This window comes from Heterodontus francisci, chromosome 19 (genome assembly GCF_036365525.1).
Source record: "Heterodontus francisci isolate sHetFra1 chromosome 19, sHetFra1.hap1, whole genome shotgun sequence".
Taxonomy (NCBI): Eukaryota; Metazoa; Chordata; class Chondrichthyes; order Heterodontiformes; family Heterodontidae; genus Heterodontus; species Heterodontus francisci.
In genome coordinates this window covers 70,935,082-70,950,572 of record NC_090389.1, presented here as the reverse complement: position 1 = coordinate 70,950,572, position 15,491 = coordinate 70,935,082, and the positions used below count along the sequence as shown (strand labels likewise).

The 15,491-nt window shown below is 43.4% G+C and overlaps 1 protein-coding gene across 5 annotated transcripts in view; it reads right to left on the bottom strand.

Annotated features, from left to right (window-relative positions):
* Window positions 1-1,522: 1,522 nt before the first annotated feature.
* Window positions 1,523-15,491, bottom strand: part of atrip (ATR interacting protein) — a 50,412-nt gene continuing 36,443 nt past the window's right edge. For all 5 annotated transcript variants that reach the window (XM_068051894.1, XM_068051898.1, XM_068051896.1 and 2 more), the window contains one exon: window positions 1,523-2,680. In XM_068051894.1, coding sequence (XP_067907995.1) covers window positions 2,607-2,680 — 74 coding nt within the window. In that variant the 3' untranslated portion in view covers window positions 1,523-2,606. The remainder of the gene's footprint in view (window positions 2,681-15,491) is intronic.

The window sequence follows — 15,491 nt, the reverse complement described above, 5'->3', positions numbered from 1 at the left end:
AAGTCTAAATGAAGATCATGCTGCAAAGTTCAAGTCAAGTTGGCTTGGTTATACTTTTTATTAGATACAAGATGGAATGCTGAAATAACTCATTACTGTGGTTGCAATCAAGACTCAAAATCTCAACGTCCAGAATTTCATTTGCAGGACAGCCAGTAACCAGAGGACACTGATTTGAGATAATTGCCAAAAAATCCAGAGGCATAAGAGGATATTTTTTTTTTTTAAACACGAGTTATGATTATCTGGAATGTACTGCCTGAGGAGGAGGTGGAAGATGATTCAGTAGTAACTTTCAAAAGGGAATAGGATAAAGAACAAAGAACAGCACAGCACAGGAACAGGCCATTCGGCCCTCCAAGCCTGCGCCAATCTTGATGCCTGCCTAAACTAAAACCTTCTGCACTTCCGGGGTACATATCCCTCTATTCCCATCCTATTCATGTATTTGTCAAGATGCCTCTTAAACGTCTCTATGGTACCTGCTTCCACCACCTCCCCCAGCAACAAGTTCCAGGCACTCACCACCCTCTGTGTAAAGAACTTGCCTCGCACATCCCCTCTAAACTTTGCCCCTCTCACCTTAAACCTATGTCCCCTAGCAACTGACGCTTCCACCCTGGGAAAAAACTTCTGACTATCCACTCTGTCCATGCCGCTTATAACTTTGTAAACCTCTATCATGTCGCCCCTCCACCTCCGTCGTTCCAGTGAAAACAACCCGAGTTTATCCAATCTCTCCTCATAGCTAATGCCCTCCAGACAAGGCAACATCCTGGTAAACCTCTTCTGTACCCTCTCCAAAGCCTCCACGTCCTTCTGGTAGTGTGGCGACCAGAATTGCACACAATATTCTAAGTGTGGCCTAACTAAAGTTCTGTACAGCTGCAGCATGACTTGCCAATTTTTATACTCTATGCCCCGACCGATGAAGGCAAGCATGCTGTATGCCTTCTTGACTACCTTATCCACCTGCGTTGCCACTTTCAGTGACCTGTGGACCTGTACGTGAATAGGGAAAAAAAAAATATCAGGACTATGGGGAAAGAGCAGGGGAGTGGGACTAATTGGTAGCTGTTTCAGAGTGTCAGCAAAGGCACAATGGGTTGAATGAACGAAATACAACAGGAGGAGGCCAATGATATCTTAAAAGCTTGGAGCCATTTAATTTCCAACTGTGTCAGTTGTCAGGTTTAAAGGCAATATAGCATAGACCACCAAAATGAAAATATAACTGATGAGCCTAATTAACACGACCAATGTGATTAAAATTATTTTACTGCATTTATGACATTTAAAAATAGTTGAAAAATTACTCCTATTACAGAAACATGGCTATTTTGCATTACCTTTGTAACCTCTAGATTTCCTTTTTAATTTGCTATTCTGCAGAAGATAATCCTGGATAAGCAATTTAAAAAAAAATTGTTATAAGACAATTTTTTTCTTGTAGTTGTTAAAGGACTGGGAAAGTGTATTCTACATTGAAAGAGAAATGCAAAGCAAAAATCACAACAGAATGTTTGTAATTTTACATTTATTGTAAAGAAAACAAAACTATACAAATAGTTCAGAAAATATTTTACATCTCTGAAGTTGCAGTGATCCCCCACATTTTGCCAGCACAAAAGCATGAATTCAGTTATCATACTGAACAGTCTTACAGATTAAACATTGTTATTCCACAAGAATGAACACTCAATTGATGGTATTTCATCTTCGGAGTTTTTCGGATCAGTCACCCAAGTCATTAGCGGATGAAATTGTAACTGGACGCACGCGCACGCACACACACACAAAAAAAAAGTTTAAAAAAAAACAGAAAATGCTGGAAACACTGAGGTCAGGCAGCATCTGTGGAGATAGCAAAAAAAATAACGTTTCTACTCTGACAAAGGCCTGAAACATTGACTTACTTTCACGTTCCACAGATGGTGCATTTTGAACATTTTCAATTTTTGTTATATGCTATCTGCTAAATATTCTGAACTCAGCCTGCAGAGCACTGCATCGTGGAATCTGAAAATATAGCACTTCAATACCTCAGTTTCCATGATAAATCACAAGCAAAAATGCATACCTGTGCAAATTTTTGAATATTTAAAAATGCATATAAAACAGACATGCAGCTGAAGTTCAGTAGTTTACCGAAAAAAACGATCTGACAGTCATACTTTAAGGTATTTCTCTTGCTACACTCTTGGGTTACATAGCCCAGTGTTAATAAACCACAAAGTTCTATTGTATGGTCAGTGTATAAAAAGTAGTTGTACATCCTCATTTTAAAACTGTAAAAGATGGCATTTAATGACTGTTGCTGACAATGATAGCTGTGAGATACGTCGATGCAGTTACTAACCACTAAATTTTTCATTCTCACTTGACTGGTGAAATACACACAAATAGTTGCATCTATTTCATTTATGAAACCCTCCAAACTAGTCCATTAAAACCAATTCATTATGATTTTCCTGACATTTAAATTATGCAGTGAAAATAACTTTGAAAAATATCAGCTCAGTTAAATCAGACTACGAATGGATGTATTCAAGTATGCACAAATACATGAAATTGATCAAGTCTTTTTCATTCCTGTATATGGTGCTTTAAGGTCCATCAGTTTCTAGTTCCTGATACTCTGCTTCGGGCTCATGGGAACAAAGCTCTTCCAAAGCTAGTTCTGAAATAAGATTTAATATAAATGAGATAGTATATATTTTTTTCAAAGGAAGACTTCTCATACCTCTGTTTTAAATAACCACATGAAGTATTTCAGCTGGACATTAGAAAGAGGAGTTATCAGTTCTGCAGTTATCTAAAAATAGAACTCATGAAATTTTGGTGATAGCCAACTACGATTCCAGGCAATAGTTAGTGAAGCACAGATTACAAAGCCGTTAAGTAAAGCACACACTGACCAATCCCAACTCTGTTCATGTGAACAAAGTCCCAGTGCTTTATTCTGTTCCCATGCAATACTTGGTTACAGTACTCGAGTGGTTTTGTTACTGAACGAGCAAACAACAGGTTTGGACTAATAATCTGGAGATGGAATGTTCAAATCTTATGGCAGTTTGAGAATTTGATAAAACCTGGCAATAATAAAAGGCACTATGAAGTGGTTGGATCATCAAAGCCCAAATTATCGAACGTCTTTCAGGGAAGGAAACCAGACAACCTTACCCAGTTTCACCTATATATGTCACTCCAATCCCTCAGCAACATGGTCAACTTTCAGTAGCCCTCTGATATGGCCTCGCAAGCTACACTTGGTCCAAACTGCTACTGCAGTGATTCAAGCAGATTGTCTATTAGCACCTTCTCAGGGAAACTAGGGATGACAATAAATGCCAGTTCACGGAACATGATGATAATTTTTAAATAAGATGTGTAATAGCTGAAGGGCATCCAAATCTGAAGAATGCGTGACAACACTGGATTGTACTGTCTATTAAGCTCAGCGTGAAGTTAAAGACGAAACAAAAAAACTCTGGCGTTTAAGATTCACACTTAATTCAACTTCATAATTAATGTATAACTCAACACTGGCGACCTAGCCCTGAACTGAACTTGCAGCTTTTTGAAAAATGGGGGTGGTTGACACTGGATGGAAGAAGTGAAACCTGAACCATCAAGGTCTAGTTCTGGAGGAGCCCTGAGACCATCTACAACCCATGGCAACAACTATGCAGCAAGACACAGGTTAAAGAACACAAACACGTGTGAGTAGTAATTAAATCGGAAGAAAGTAAAACGAGTACAAAAGGTTTGGCAGCGCTATGATGTGCTCGTGGCTGAGGAAACTACGAGACTAGTTGCACAGTCCTCAACTCATATAGTCACCTAGCTCGGGGAAGTTGTTTGGGTTAAAACTCCAGCATGGGAGACTGACCATCTCCACATGGGAGCTGGATCCAAAAGGGAAAAGACACCAAAGGTGACCAATTCGACTAAGGTAAAGAAAGCTTTGCTTAAGCAATTGGAGGAGATCTGAATGAGTGATCTGATTTCTGCAATTACAACTGATGAGGGGGAAAAACTTAAAGAGGTTGAGATTGCCATCCAACTACTTGTACTTATATAGCGCCTTTAACATAAAACATCCCAAGGTGCTTCATAGGATCATTATAAAGCAAAATTAGACACTAAGCCACATAAGGCGATATTAGAGCAGATGCTCAATAGCTTGGACAGAAATCTATGTTATAAGGAGCGTCTTAAAGGAGAGAGAGTGAGAGAAGTTTAGGGAGGGAATTCCAGAGCTGAGGACCTATACAACTGAAGACACAACCACAGTGGTGGAGCGATTAAAATCAGGGATGCTCAAGAGGCCAGAATTAAATGAGCGCAGATACCTTGAAGGGTTGTGGGACTGGAGATTACAGAGATAGGGAGGGGCAAGGCCATGGAAGGTTCTGAAAACAAGGATGAGAATGTTAAGATTGAGGCATTGCTTGACCAGGAGCAACATGGTTCAGCGAGCACAGGGGTGATAGGTGAACAGGACTTGATGCAATTAAGGACACGGGCAGTAAAGTTTTGGATGACCTCACATTTACAGAGAGCAGATCGTGGGAGGTCAGCCAGGAGTGCACTGGAATGGTCAGATCTAGAGGTAACAAAGGTATGAATAAGGGTTTCAGCAGCAGAGGCAGGAACAAAGTCGAGCAATATTACAGAGGCGGAAACAGGCAGTCTTGGCAATGGTGTGGATATGTGGTCAGAAGCTCACCTTGGGTCAAAAACGATAAGGTTGCGAAAAGTCTGGTTTAATTGCAGACAGTTGCTGGGAAATAGAGATGGAGTCAGTAACTAGGGAATAGAGTTTGTAGTGGGAATCATAGACAATGGCTTTGGCCTTCCCAATACTTAACTGGAGGCAATTTCTATTCAACCAGACAAGCAGTCTGAGGCAGTGGAGAGGTGGTGGTGAGGTAAAGTTGGGTGTTGTCACCGAGGGGCTAGATGAGAAATAGGAGGGAGCCAAGGACAGAGCCTTGCGTGACACCAAAGGTAATTGTGCGGTAGCAGGAAGAGAAGCCATTGCAAGCGATACTCTGGCTAAGATTAGATAAATAAGAATTGAACCAGGCGACTGCAGTCCCAATAGCTGGAGGACAGTGGAGAGGTGTTGGCGGAGGATGCTGTGGTCAACCATATCAAAGGCTGCATTCAGGCTGAGGAGGATTAGTTTACCTTTGTCACTTCACATAGGATGTTATTTGTGACTTTGATCAGAGCTGTTTCAGTACTGTGACCGGGACACAAAACTGATTGGAGGGATTCAAACATGGAATTCTGGGAAAGATGGGCATGGATTTGTGAGGCGACAACACATTTAAAGACTCTGGACAGGAAAGGGAGTTTGGAGATGGGGTGGTAGTTTGCAAGGATGATGGGGTCAAGAGTTTTTTTTGAGGAGAGCGGTGAAGGCGGCAGATTTAAAGGAGGGTGGGGCAATACCTGGTGAGAGAGAAGTGTTAACTATATCAGCTATCCTGGGGACCAGGACAGTAAATTGAGCAGTCAGCATGTTACTGGGAACAGGGCCGAGGGCTGAGGTGGGTCTCATGAACAAAACGCTAGTTAGGCCACCGCTGGAGTACTGTGTACAGCTCTGGTCCCTACACTACAGGAAGGATGTGATTGCAGTGGAGAGGGTGCAGAGGAGATTAACCAGGATGTTGTCTGGGCTGGAGCATTTCAGCTATGAAGAGAGACTGGATAGGCTAGGGTTATTTTCCTTAGAGCAGAGAAGGCTGAAGGGGGACCTGTTTGAGGTATACAAAATTATGAGGGGTATAGATAGGAAAAAACATTTTCCCTTAGTAGAGGTGCCAATAACCAGGCGGCATAGATTTAAAATAAGGGGCAAAAGGTTTAGAGGGGATTTGAGGAATTTTTTTTTCACCCAGAGGGTGGTTGGAATCTGGAACACACTGCCTGAAGGTGTGGTAGAGGCAAGAACCCTGACGACATTTAAGAGGTATTTAGATGAGCACTTGAAACGCCATGGCATACAAGGCTATGGGCCAAGTGCTGGAAAATGGGATTAGAATGGATAGGCTTGATGGCCGGCATGGACACGGTGGGCCGAAAGGCCTGTTTCTGTGCTGTATAACTCTATGACTAGATGAGCTCGGAGAGGGCATGACCACGATCTCGTCACTTATTCTTGGAGATGAGGGTGGAGGGAAGAGAGGTTTAAGAAAACAGTTTGCAATAGTGGAAAGAAGCTGAGGGTTATCTTTACATTAGTAAACCTGAGGATTGGAAGGATTTTTGAATACAGCAAAGGAGGACCAAGAAACTGATAAAGAAAGGGAGAATTGAATATGAATGTATACTCGCAAAAACAATAAAAACGGACTGTAAAAGCTTCTATAGGTATGTAAAAAGGAAGTTGTGTTTATTTCGGATTTCCAGCATCCACAGTATTTTGCTTTTATTGTAAAAAGGAAATGTTTGGCCAAGACAAATGTGTGTCCATTACAGGCAGAGTCAGGAGATTTTATAATGAGGAATAGAGAAATGACAGAGAAGCTAAATGCTTACTTTGTGTCTGTCTTCAGAGAAAGGTACAAGAAATCGCCCAGAATTAGAGATCCAAGGGAATAGGAAGAATGAGGAATTGAAGGAAATTAGTATTGGTAAGAAGGTTGCATTGGATAAATTTGCTGAAGGTTGATAAGTCCCCAGGATCTGATAGTCTACATCCCAGAATGTTGAAAGAGGTAGCTATGGAGATAGTGGATTATCTCCCAAAATTCTGTAGATTCTGCAACTGTTCCTGCAGATTGGAAGGTAGCAAATGTTACCCAACTATTTAAGAAGGGAGGGAGAGAGAAAAAACATGGAAATACATACCTGTTAGCCTTACATCAGTAGTAAGGATGTGATAAATGGACACTTGGATAATAATTATCTGATTGGGCATAGTCAACATGGATTTATGAATGGGAAATCATGTTTGACGAACTGTTGCAAAATTAAAGCACATGGGATAGGAGATAATATACTGGCATGGATTAAGGATTGGTTGACAGGCAGAAAACAGAGTAGGAATAAACGGGGCATTCTCGTGTTGGCACACTGTGACTAGTGCAGGACCGCTTAGGACCCAGCTGTTCACAATATATATCAGTGATTTGGATGTGAGGACCAAATGTAATATTTCCAAGTTCGCAGATGACGCAAAACTAGATGGGAATGTGCATTGTGAGGAAGATGCAAAGCGGCTTCAAGGGGATTTGGACAGACTTACTGAGTCGACAAGAACACGACAGAAGGAATATAATGTAGAAAAATATGAGGTTATCCATTTTGGTCGGAGGAACAGATGTGGAGTATTTCATAAAATCATAAGAACTAGGAGCAGGAGTAGGCTGTCCGGCCCCTCGAGCCTGCTCCGCCATTCAATAAGATCATGGCTGATCTTTTCGTGGACTCAGATCCACTTACCCGCGCTCTCACCGTATCCCTTAATTCCTTTATTGTTCAAAAAGATATCTACCTTAGCTTTAAAAACATTTACTGAAGAAGCGTCAACTACTTCACTGGGCAAGGAATTCCATAGATTAACAACCCTCTGGGTGAAGAAGTTCCTTCTTAATTCTTTCTTAAATGGTAAGAGATTAGAAAGTGTAGATGTACAAAGGGACCTGGGTGTCCTTGTCAATAAGTTGCTGAAAGCAAACATGCAGGTGCAGCAACCAATTATGAAGGCTAATGGTATGTTAGCCTTTATCGCAAGAGGATTTGAGTACAGGAGTAGTGAAGTCTTGCTTCAATTGTATAGATCCTTGGTTAGACTGCACCAGGACTACTGTGTGCAGTTTTGATCCCCTTACCTTAGGAAGGATATCATTGCCATAGCGGGAGTACAATGAAGGTTCACCAGACTTATTCCCGGGATAGCGGGACTGTCCTATGAAGAGAGATTGGGGAAACTGGGCCTGTATTCTCTAGAATTGTGAAGAATGAGGGGTGATCTCATTGAAACCTACAAAATACTTAAAGGGATAGACAAGTAAAGTGCAGGCAAGATGCTCCCCCTGGTTGAGGAGTCTAGAACAAGGGGACATTTTCAAAATAAGGGAGAAGTCACTTAGGACAGGGATGAGGAAAAATGTCTTTACTCGGAGGGTTGTGAATCTTTGGAATTCTCTATCCCAGAGGGCTGTGGAAACTCAGTCATTGAGTATGTTTAAAGTAGACATTGACAGATTTCTAAATACCAATAACAAAGGGATATGGGGATAGTGTGGGAAAAAGGCATTGAAGTGGATGATCAGCCATGATCGTATTGAATGGTGGAGCAGCTCGATGGGCTGAATACTCTACTCCTGCTCCTATCTTCCTATTCCAGGATGCTCCTGGAATAGTGAGTAGTTTTAGCAGATGAGCAGAACCCGATAGTTCTTCGGTCAGGAAAAAAATAGATAAGATTGTCTGGAACCAGGTAAAAATCCTACTGGAATGAGGTGGATCAGATACAGTCAATGACTGCCACTGCTTCTGAAAATTTTACCACGAGATTGTACAGGAGGGAGCAGAGTTAATACTAAAGTCAATTTAAGGCATTTCTCAGCACATTAATGTTCTAAATGAGTTTCATTAAAAAAACCTGAGTGGGGCACTTGACATATAACAAAGGGGTTTAGAAAAAGAACAAGTTAAAAGCCCACTGCGATGTTAAAATTGTTGTGAGAAAGAAAGCCTTTTCAGCATTTTGTTTTTATTTAAAAAGCAAGAAGCTGCTAGTTGCATGATCCTGAAATTTAATGGTGATGTTAACAGATAACTTGTTTAGCAGAAACTGCTGCTGTTTTCTGTTTTGAATGGATTTGGAGTAATCCACAAGCGTTTGATTAAGTTATGGAATTGGTTTTCTGTGGACTTGCACTGTCGACAGCTAGCAATGCAAATTGTGTGAATAATCCCTCGATGCACAATTTGGGATTATCAGGATAAATTTGGTATTTTCTGAGTTCATATACCATTACAGGAATCAACGTCTTTAAGAAGCTTGGAAGTGTGAATGGTTGTTGAATGTTTTTTTTCAATTTAAGACTGCACCCCCAGGAATTGGTGAGTTCAGAGAAAATTGGCTTTAGACGTTGTACATTAAAGATGTGTGATGTGGATTCAAATAAAGGTATTAAATACACGAAAGAGTTTTAAAAAGTAACAAAACAAGTTCTGCAAACTGTTATTCTGTGATCAACTCCACCACCACCCCCGACAGTTTCACAAGCCAGAAGCAGTTAACTTCTGGTTGCCAAATTGCAATGCGGGAGTTAATTACATACAGTTTTGTTTTTTAAGAACTTCCTGCACACTTCAGCCTTTGTGTGGAAAGGCAGGATATTTCATAAAAGATTGCAGACAGGCTCCAGGGCTCCCTCCACCACATTCAGGACCTAGTCATTAGAAACCTTCCTCCCTGGGAGCGATGGAAGCTAAAATAGGCAAACTATTGGCTAGTATTGACACCAGCAAAGACATCACTGGAACTTCTACTGGTCAAACAAACAAATGGCGGCAGTACCACACTGTCTGCCCCTCCTGTCCAGAGACAGGAACATTGGCCTCAATCCCAAAACCAATGAAACGAGCAGCTCCCACCCCCACCAAAGAGGGTAGTGGAGTTCCGCCATGATGGCCATGCTAGACCTTTAGTCTGTTATTAATGGAGACCAACAGACTATTCTTGTAAATGAAGGGGGCAGCAGCAACCATTAGTCAAACGCCATATCTCACACACCACGCTGGGGCCAGAGGTAAGCACAGTGTTATGGCAGCTCATCACAGCTTGTGTCGTCAGTCAGGGTCAGTTCAACTTTTAACTGTAGGAGAGGGAATGTAAAATAAGTTTGGCAGTGTGAACAAATGATGGCAGAGGTATGCTTGGAACTTGTGTGTTAATACTGTATGGTGTTACGATAGATTACGCCTTTAGGTGCTTGTGGTTCAATAAAATTGGTAGCATTTGGTTGTGGAAATTTCAGACATATATTTTCAATACTTGCTATTGAGAAAATAAGCTGGAACGTCAGAACTATGTGTCCTGGCCTGTCGGAAGACCTTACACAAATCAACGATTCTCGGAAGACCGCCATCATTAACAACGAGCTCAGTAGACTCAATGTGGACATTGCAGCACTTCAGGAGACACGCCTCCCCGCGAGTGGATCTCTAGCAGAGCAAGACTACACCTTCTTCTGGCAGGGCAGGGATCCTGAAGAACCAAGACAGCATGGAGTAGGCTTCGCCATCAGAAACTTCTTGCTCAGCATGATAGCGCCTCCCTCAAATGGCTCGGAACGCAGACTGTCCATCTGACTGCTCACCATCTCTGGTCCAGTACACCTACTCAGCATCTATGCTCCAACACTCTGCTCCCCACCTGAAGCTAAAGACCAGTTCTACGAGGAACTCCATAACATTAGCAGCATCCCCAACACCGAACACCTGTTCCTGCTGGGGGACTTTTAATGCCAGGGTTGGGGCTGACCATGACTCATGGCCCTCCTGCCTTGGGCGCTATGGCGTTGGAAGGATGAATGAGAACGGGCAGAGACTGCTTGAGTTGTGTACCTATCATAAACTCTGCATTACCAACTCGTTCTTTCACAGTAAACCGTGTCACCAGGTTTCATGGAGGCACCCAAGATCGCGTCGTTGGCACCAGCTAGACCTCATCGTCACAAGGCGAGCCTCCTTAAACAGTGTTCAAATCACACGCAGCTTCCACAGTGTGGACTGCGACACCGACCATTCCCTGGTGTGCAGCAAGGTTAGACTCAGACCAAAGAAGTTGCATCATTCCAAGCAGAAGGGCCACCCGCGCATCAACACGAACAGAATTTCTCATCCACAGCTGTTACAAAAATTTCTAAATTCACTTGTAACAGCCCTTCAAAACATTCCCACAGGGGATGCAGAGTGGGCCCACGTCAGAGACGCCATCTATGAGTCAGCTTTGACCACCTGCGGCAAACGTGCGAAGAGTAATGCAAACTGGTTTCAATCTCAATGAAGAGCTGGAACCTGTCATAGCCGCTAAGCGCACTGCACTGTTGAACTACAAGAAAGCCCCCAGCGAGTTAACATCCGTGGCACTTAAAACAGCCAGAAGCACTGCACAAAGAACAGCCAGGCGCTGCGCAAATGACTACTGGCAACACCTATGTAGTCTTATTCAGCTGGCCTCAGACACCGGAAACATCAGAGGAATGTATGATGGCATTAAGAGAGCTTTTGGGCCAACCATCAAGAGGATCGCCCCCCCCTCAAATCTAAATTAGGGGACATAATCACTGACCAACACAAACAAATGGACCGCTGGGTTGAGCACTACCTAGAACTGTACTCCAGGGAGAATGTCGTCACTGAGACTGCCCTCAATGCAGCCCAGCCTTTACCAGTCATGGATTAGCTGGGCGTACAGCCAACAAAATCAGAACTCAGTGATGCCATTGATTCTCTAGCCAGCGGAAAAACCCCTGGGAAGGACAGCATTACTCCTGAAAAAAATCAAGAGTGCCACGCCTGCTATACTTTCAGCACTACATGAACTGCTATGTCTGTGCTGGGACGAGGGAGCAGTACCGCAGGACATGCGCGATGCCAATATCATCACCCTCTATAAAAACAAAGGTGACCGCGGTGACTGCAACAACGACCGTGGAATCTCCCTGCTCAGCATAGTGGGGAAAGTCTTTGCTCAAGTCGCTTTAAACAGGCTCCAGAAGCTGGCCGAGCGCGTCTACCCTGAGGCACAGTGTGGCTTTCGTGCAGAGATATCGACCGTTGACATGCTGTTCTCCCTTTGTCAGATACAGGAGAAATGCCGCGAACAGATCCCCTCTACATTGCTTTCATTGATCTCACCAAAGCCTTTGACCTCGTCAGCAGACGTGGTCTCTTCAGACTACTAGAAAAGATTGGATGTCCACCAAAGCTACTCAGTATCATCACCTCATTCCATGACAATATGAAAGGCACAATTCATCATGGCGGCACCTCATCAGACCCCTTTCCTATCCTGAGTGGCGTGAAACAGGGCTGTGTTCTCGCACCCACACTCTTTGGGATTTTCTTCTCCCTGCTGCTTTCACATGCGTTCAAGTCTTCTGAAGGAGAAATTTTCCTCCACACAAGATCAGGGGGCAGATTGCCCGTCTAAGAGCGAAGTCCAAAGTATGGAAAGTCTTCATCAGGGAACTCCTCTTTGCTGACGATGCTGCTTTAACATCTCACACTGAAGAGTGCCTGCAGAGTTTCATCGACAGGTTTGCGGCTGCCTGCAATGAATTTGGCCTAACCATCAGCCTCAAGAAAACGAACATCATGGGGCAGGACGTCAGAAATGCTCCATCCATCAATATTGGCGACCACGCTCTGGAAGTGGTTCAAGAGTTCACCTACCTGGGCTCAACTGTCGCCAGTAACCTGTCTCTACATGCAGAAATCAACAAGCGCATGGGAAAGGCTTCCACTGCTATGTCCAGACTGGCCAAGAGAGTGTGGGAAAATGGCGCACTGACACGGAACACAAAAGTCCGAGTGTATCAAGCCTGTATCCTCAGTACCTTGCTCTATGGCTGCGAGGCCTGGACAACGTATGTCAGCCAAGAGCGACGTCTCAATTCATTCCATCTTCGCTGCCTCCGGAGAATACTTGGCATCAGGTGGCAGGACCGTATCTCCAACACAGACGTCCTCGAGGTGGCCAACATCCCCAGCTTATACACACTACTGAGTCAGCGGCGCCTGAAATGGCTTGGCCATGTGAGTCGCATGGAAGATGGCAGGATTCCCAAAGACACATTGTACAGCAAGCTCGCCACTGGTATCAGACCCACCGGCTGTCCATTCTCCGCTTCAAAGACGCCTGCAAACGCGACATGAAGTCCTGTGACATTGATCACAAGTCGTGGGAGTCAGTTGCCAGCATTCGCCAGAGCTGGCGGGCAGTCATAAAGGCGGGGCTAAAGTGTGGCGAGTTGAAGAGACTTAGCAGTTGGCAGGAAAAAAGACAAAAGCGCAAGGGGAGAGCCAACTGTGTAACAGCTCCGACAAACAAATTTTTCTGCAGCACCTGTGGAAGAGCCTGTCACTCTAGAATTGGCCTTTATAGCCACTCCAGGCGCTGCTCCACACACCACTGACCACCTCCAGGCGCTTACCCATTGTCTCTCGAGATAAGGAGGCCAAAGACAGGCTTCTCCAGCTCACGATAACTGGGAGGTACATACTATGCTCCAGTCTGAAATCCAGAATCCACAGAACAGGAATCTTACAAAAACATATCGTGCATATGCTACAAGATAGAGTCAAAGAGTCATTACAGCATAAGAGGCTGCCATTTGGCCCGTCAAGTCTATGATAGCTCTCTGCGAGAGCAATCCAGTCAGTCCCATTCCCCCACTCTATCCCCATAGCCCTCAAAGCTTATTTCGCTCAAGTGCTCACCCAATTTTCTTTGAAATCATTGATCGTCTCCACTTCCACCACCCTCGTAGGCAGCGAGTTCCAGGTCATTACCACTCATTGCATATAAAAGTTCTTCCTCGCATCCCCCGTTATCTCTTGCCCAAAACCTTAAATCTGTGTCCCCAACTCCTTGTATGATCAGCTAATGGGAACAGCTTTTCTTTGCTTACATTATCTAAACTTGTCATAATCCTGTAAACCTCTGAACAAATCTCACCTCAATTTCCTTTGCTCCAAGGAGAATAACCCCCACTACTTCAATCTAACCTTGTAGCTGAAATCCCTCATCTTGCAACTATTCTGGTAAATCTCCTCTGCACCCTCTCAAGGATCCTCACATCCTGGTGACCAGAACTGGATGCAATACTCGAGTTGTGGCCTAACCAGGGCTTTATAAAGGCTCAGCATAACTTTCCTGCCTTTGTACACTATGCCTCTATTTATGAAGCCCAAGATGCTTTGCGAATTACTCTCTCAATACGTCCTGCCACCTTCAAAGACCCATGCATATGAATCCCCAGCTCCCTCTGTCCCTGCATACTCTTCAGAACTGTGCCATTAAGCGTATACTGCCTCTCCTTATCCCTTCTGCTAAAATGCATCACCTCACACTTCTCTGTATTAAATTCCATCTGTCACTTGTCTGCCCATTTTGCCAGCTTATCCATGTCCTAAGACAGTCGATTGGTATCATCCTCACGGTTTGCCACACCTCCAAGTATAGTATCATCAGTAAATTTTGAAATTTTCCCCTGTATTTCAATATCCAAGTCATTTATAATATATATGTATCAAAAAAAGCAGTGGTCCAGACACTGATCCTTGGGGAACACCAATGTCTACCATCCTCCAGCCTAGAAAAAAACCATTTACGGCTCACTGTTTTCTGCCCTGAAGCCAATTTATTATCCAAGCTGACACTGACCCACCTATTCCATGAGCCTCAATTTTGTTAACCAGCTTTTTATGTGGTACTTTGTCTAACGCTTTAAAATCCATATTGACAATGGCCATCGCATTCCCTTTATCAACCTTCTGTTACTTCAGCAAAAAATTCAATTAGATTATTTAAGCATGACCTGCCATTTACAAATCCATGCTCCTTAATTAAGTCAAATCCCTTCAAGTGCCTGTTGACTTTTTCTCTGGTTATTGTTTCTAAAACCTTACCCACCACTGATGTTAAACTGACCAGTCTGTAGTTACTAGGAATGACCTTGCACCCTTTCTTGAATAAGGGTCACATTTTCCACACTCCAATTCTCTGGCACCTCCCCCAGATCAAGGGAAGACTGGAAGATTATGGCAAGACCTTCCATGATCTCCACCCCATCTTCCTTTCGCAACCTGGGATACAAGCCATCCGAACCAGGTGACTTGTCCACTCTAAGCATTGCCAGCTTTTCCAGAACATCCTGCCTATCCATTACCTCCAACATCTCCACTTCTATCGATACTTTGTCAGCATCCTCTTCCTTAGTAAACACTGATACGAAGTACTTATTAAGTATTCTAGCCTTGCCGTGCACCTCTAAGAATACATTACCCTATTTGCCCCTAATAGGACCCACTCCACCGCTGAATACCTGCTTTATTATTTACATACCAGAAGATGATTTTTGGGTTTCCATTTATGTTAACTGCAATTCTATTCTCATATTCTCTCTTTGCCAGTCTTATATTCCTCTTCACTTCTCCTCTCAATTTATTGTATTTGGCCTGGGTCTTATTTGAAGAATTTACTTGACATGGTTCACACACCCTCTTTTTTTTTGTTTCATCATATTCTCTATTTCCCATATCATCCAAGGTGCCCTGGACTTGGTTCCCTTACCTTTCACCCTTCTTGGAATGTACCTAGCCTGTATCTGAAACATCTCCTCCTTAAAGAGCACCCACTGTTCAGTTGCAGATTTTCCTGTAAGTCTTCGATTCCATTTTACTCTGGCTAGATCCCCTTTCATCCTATTGAAGTTAGCTCTCTTCCAATT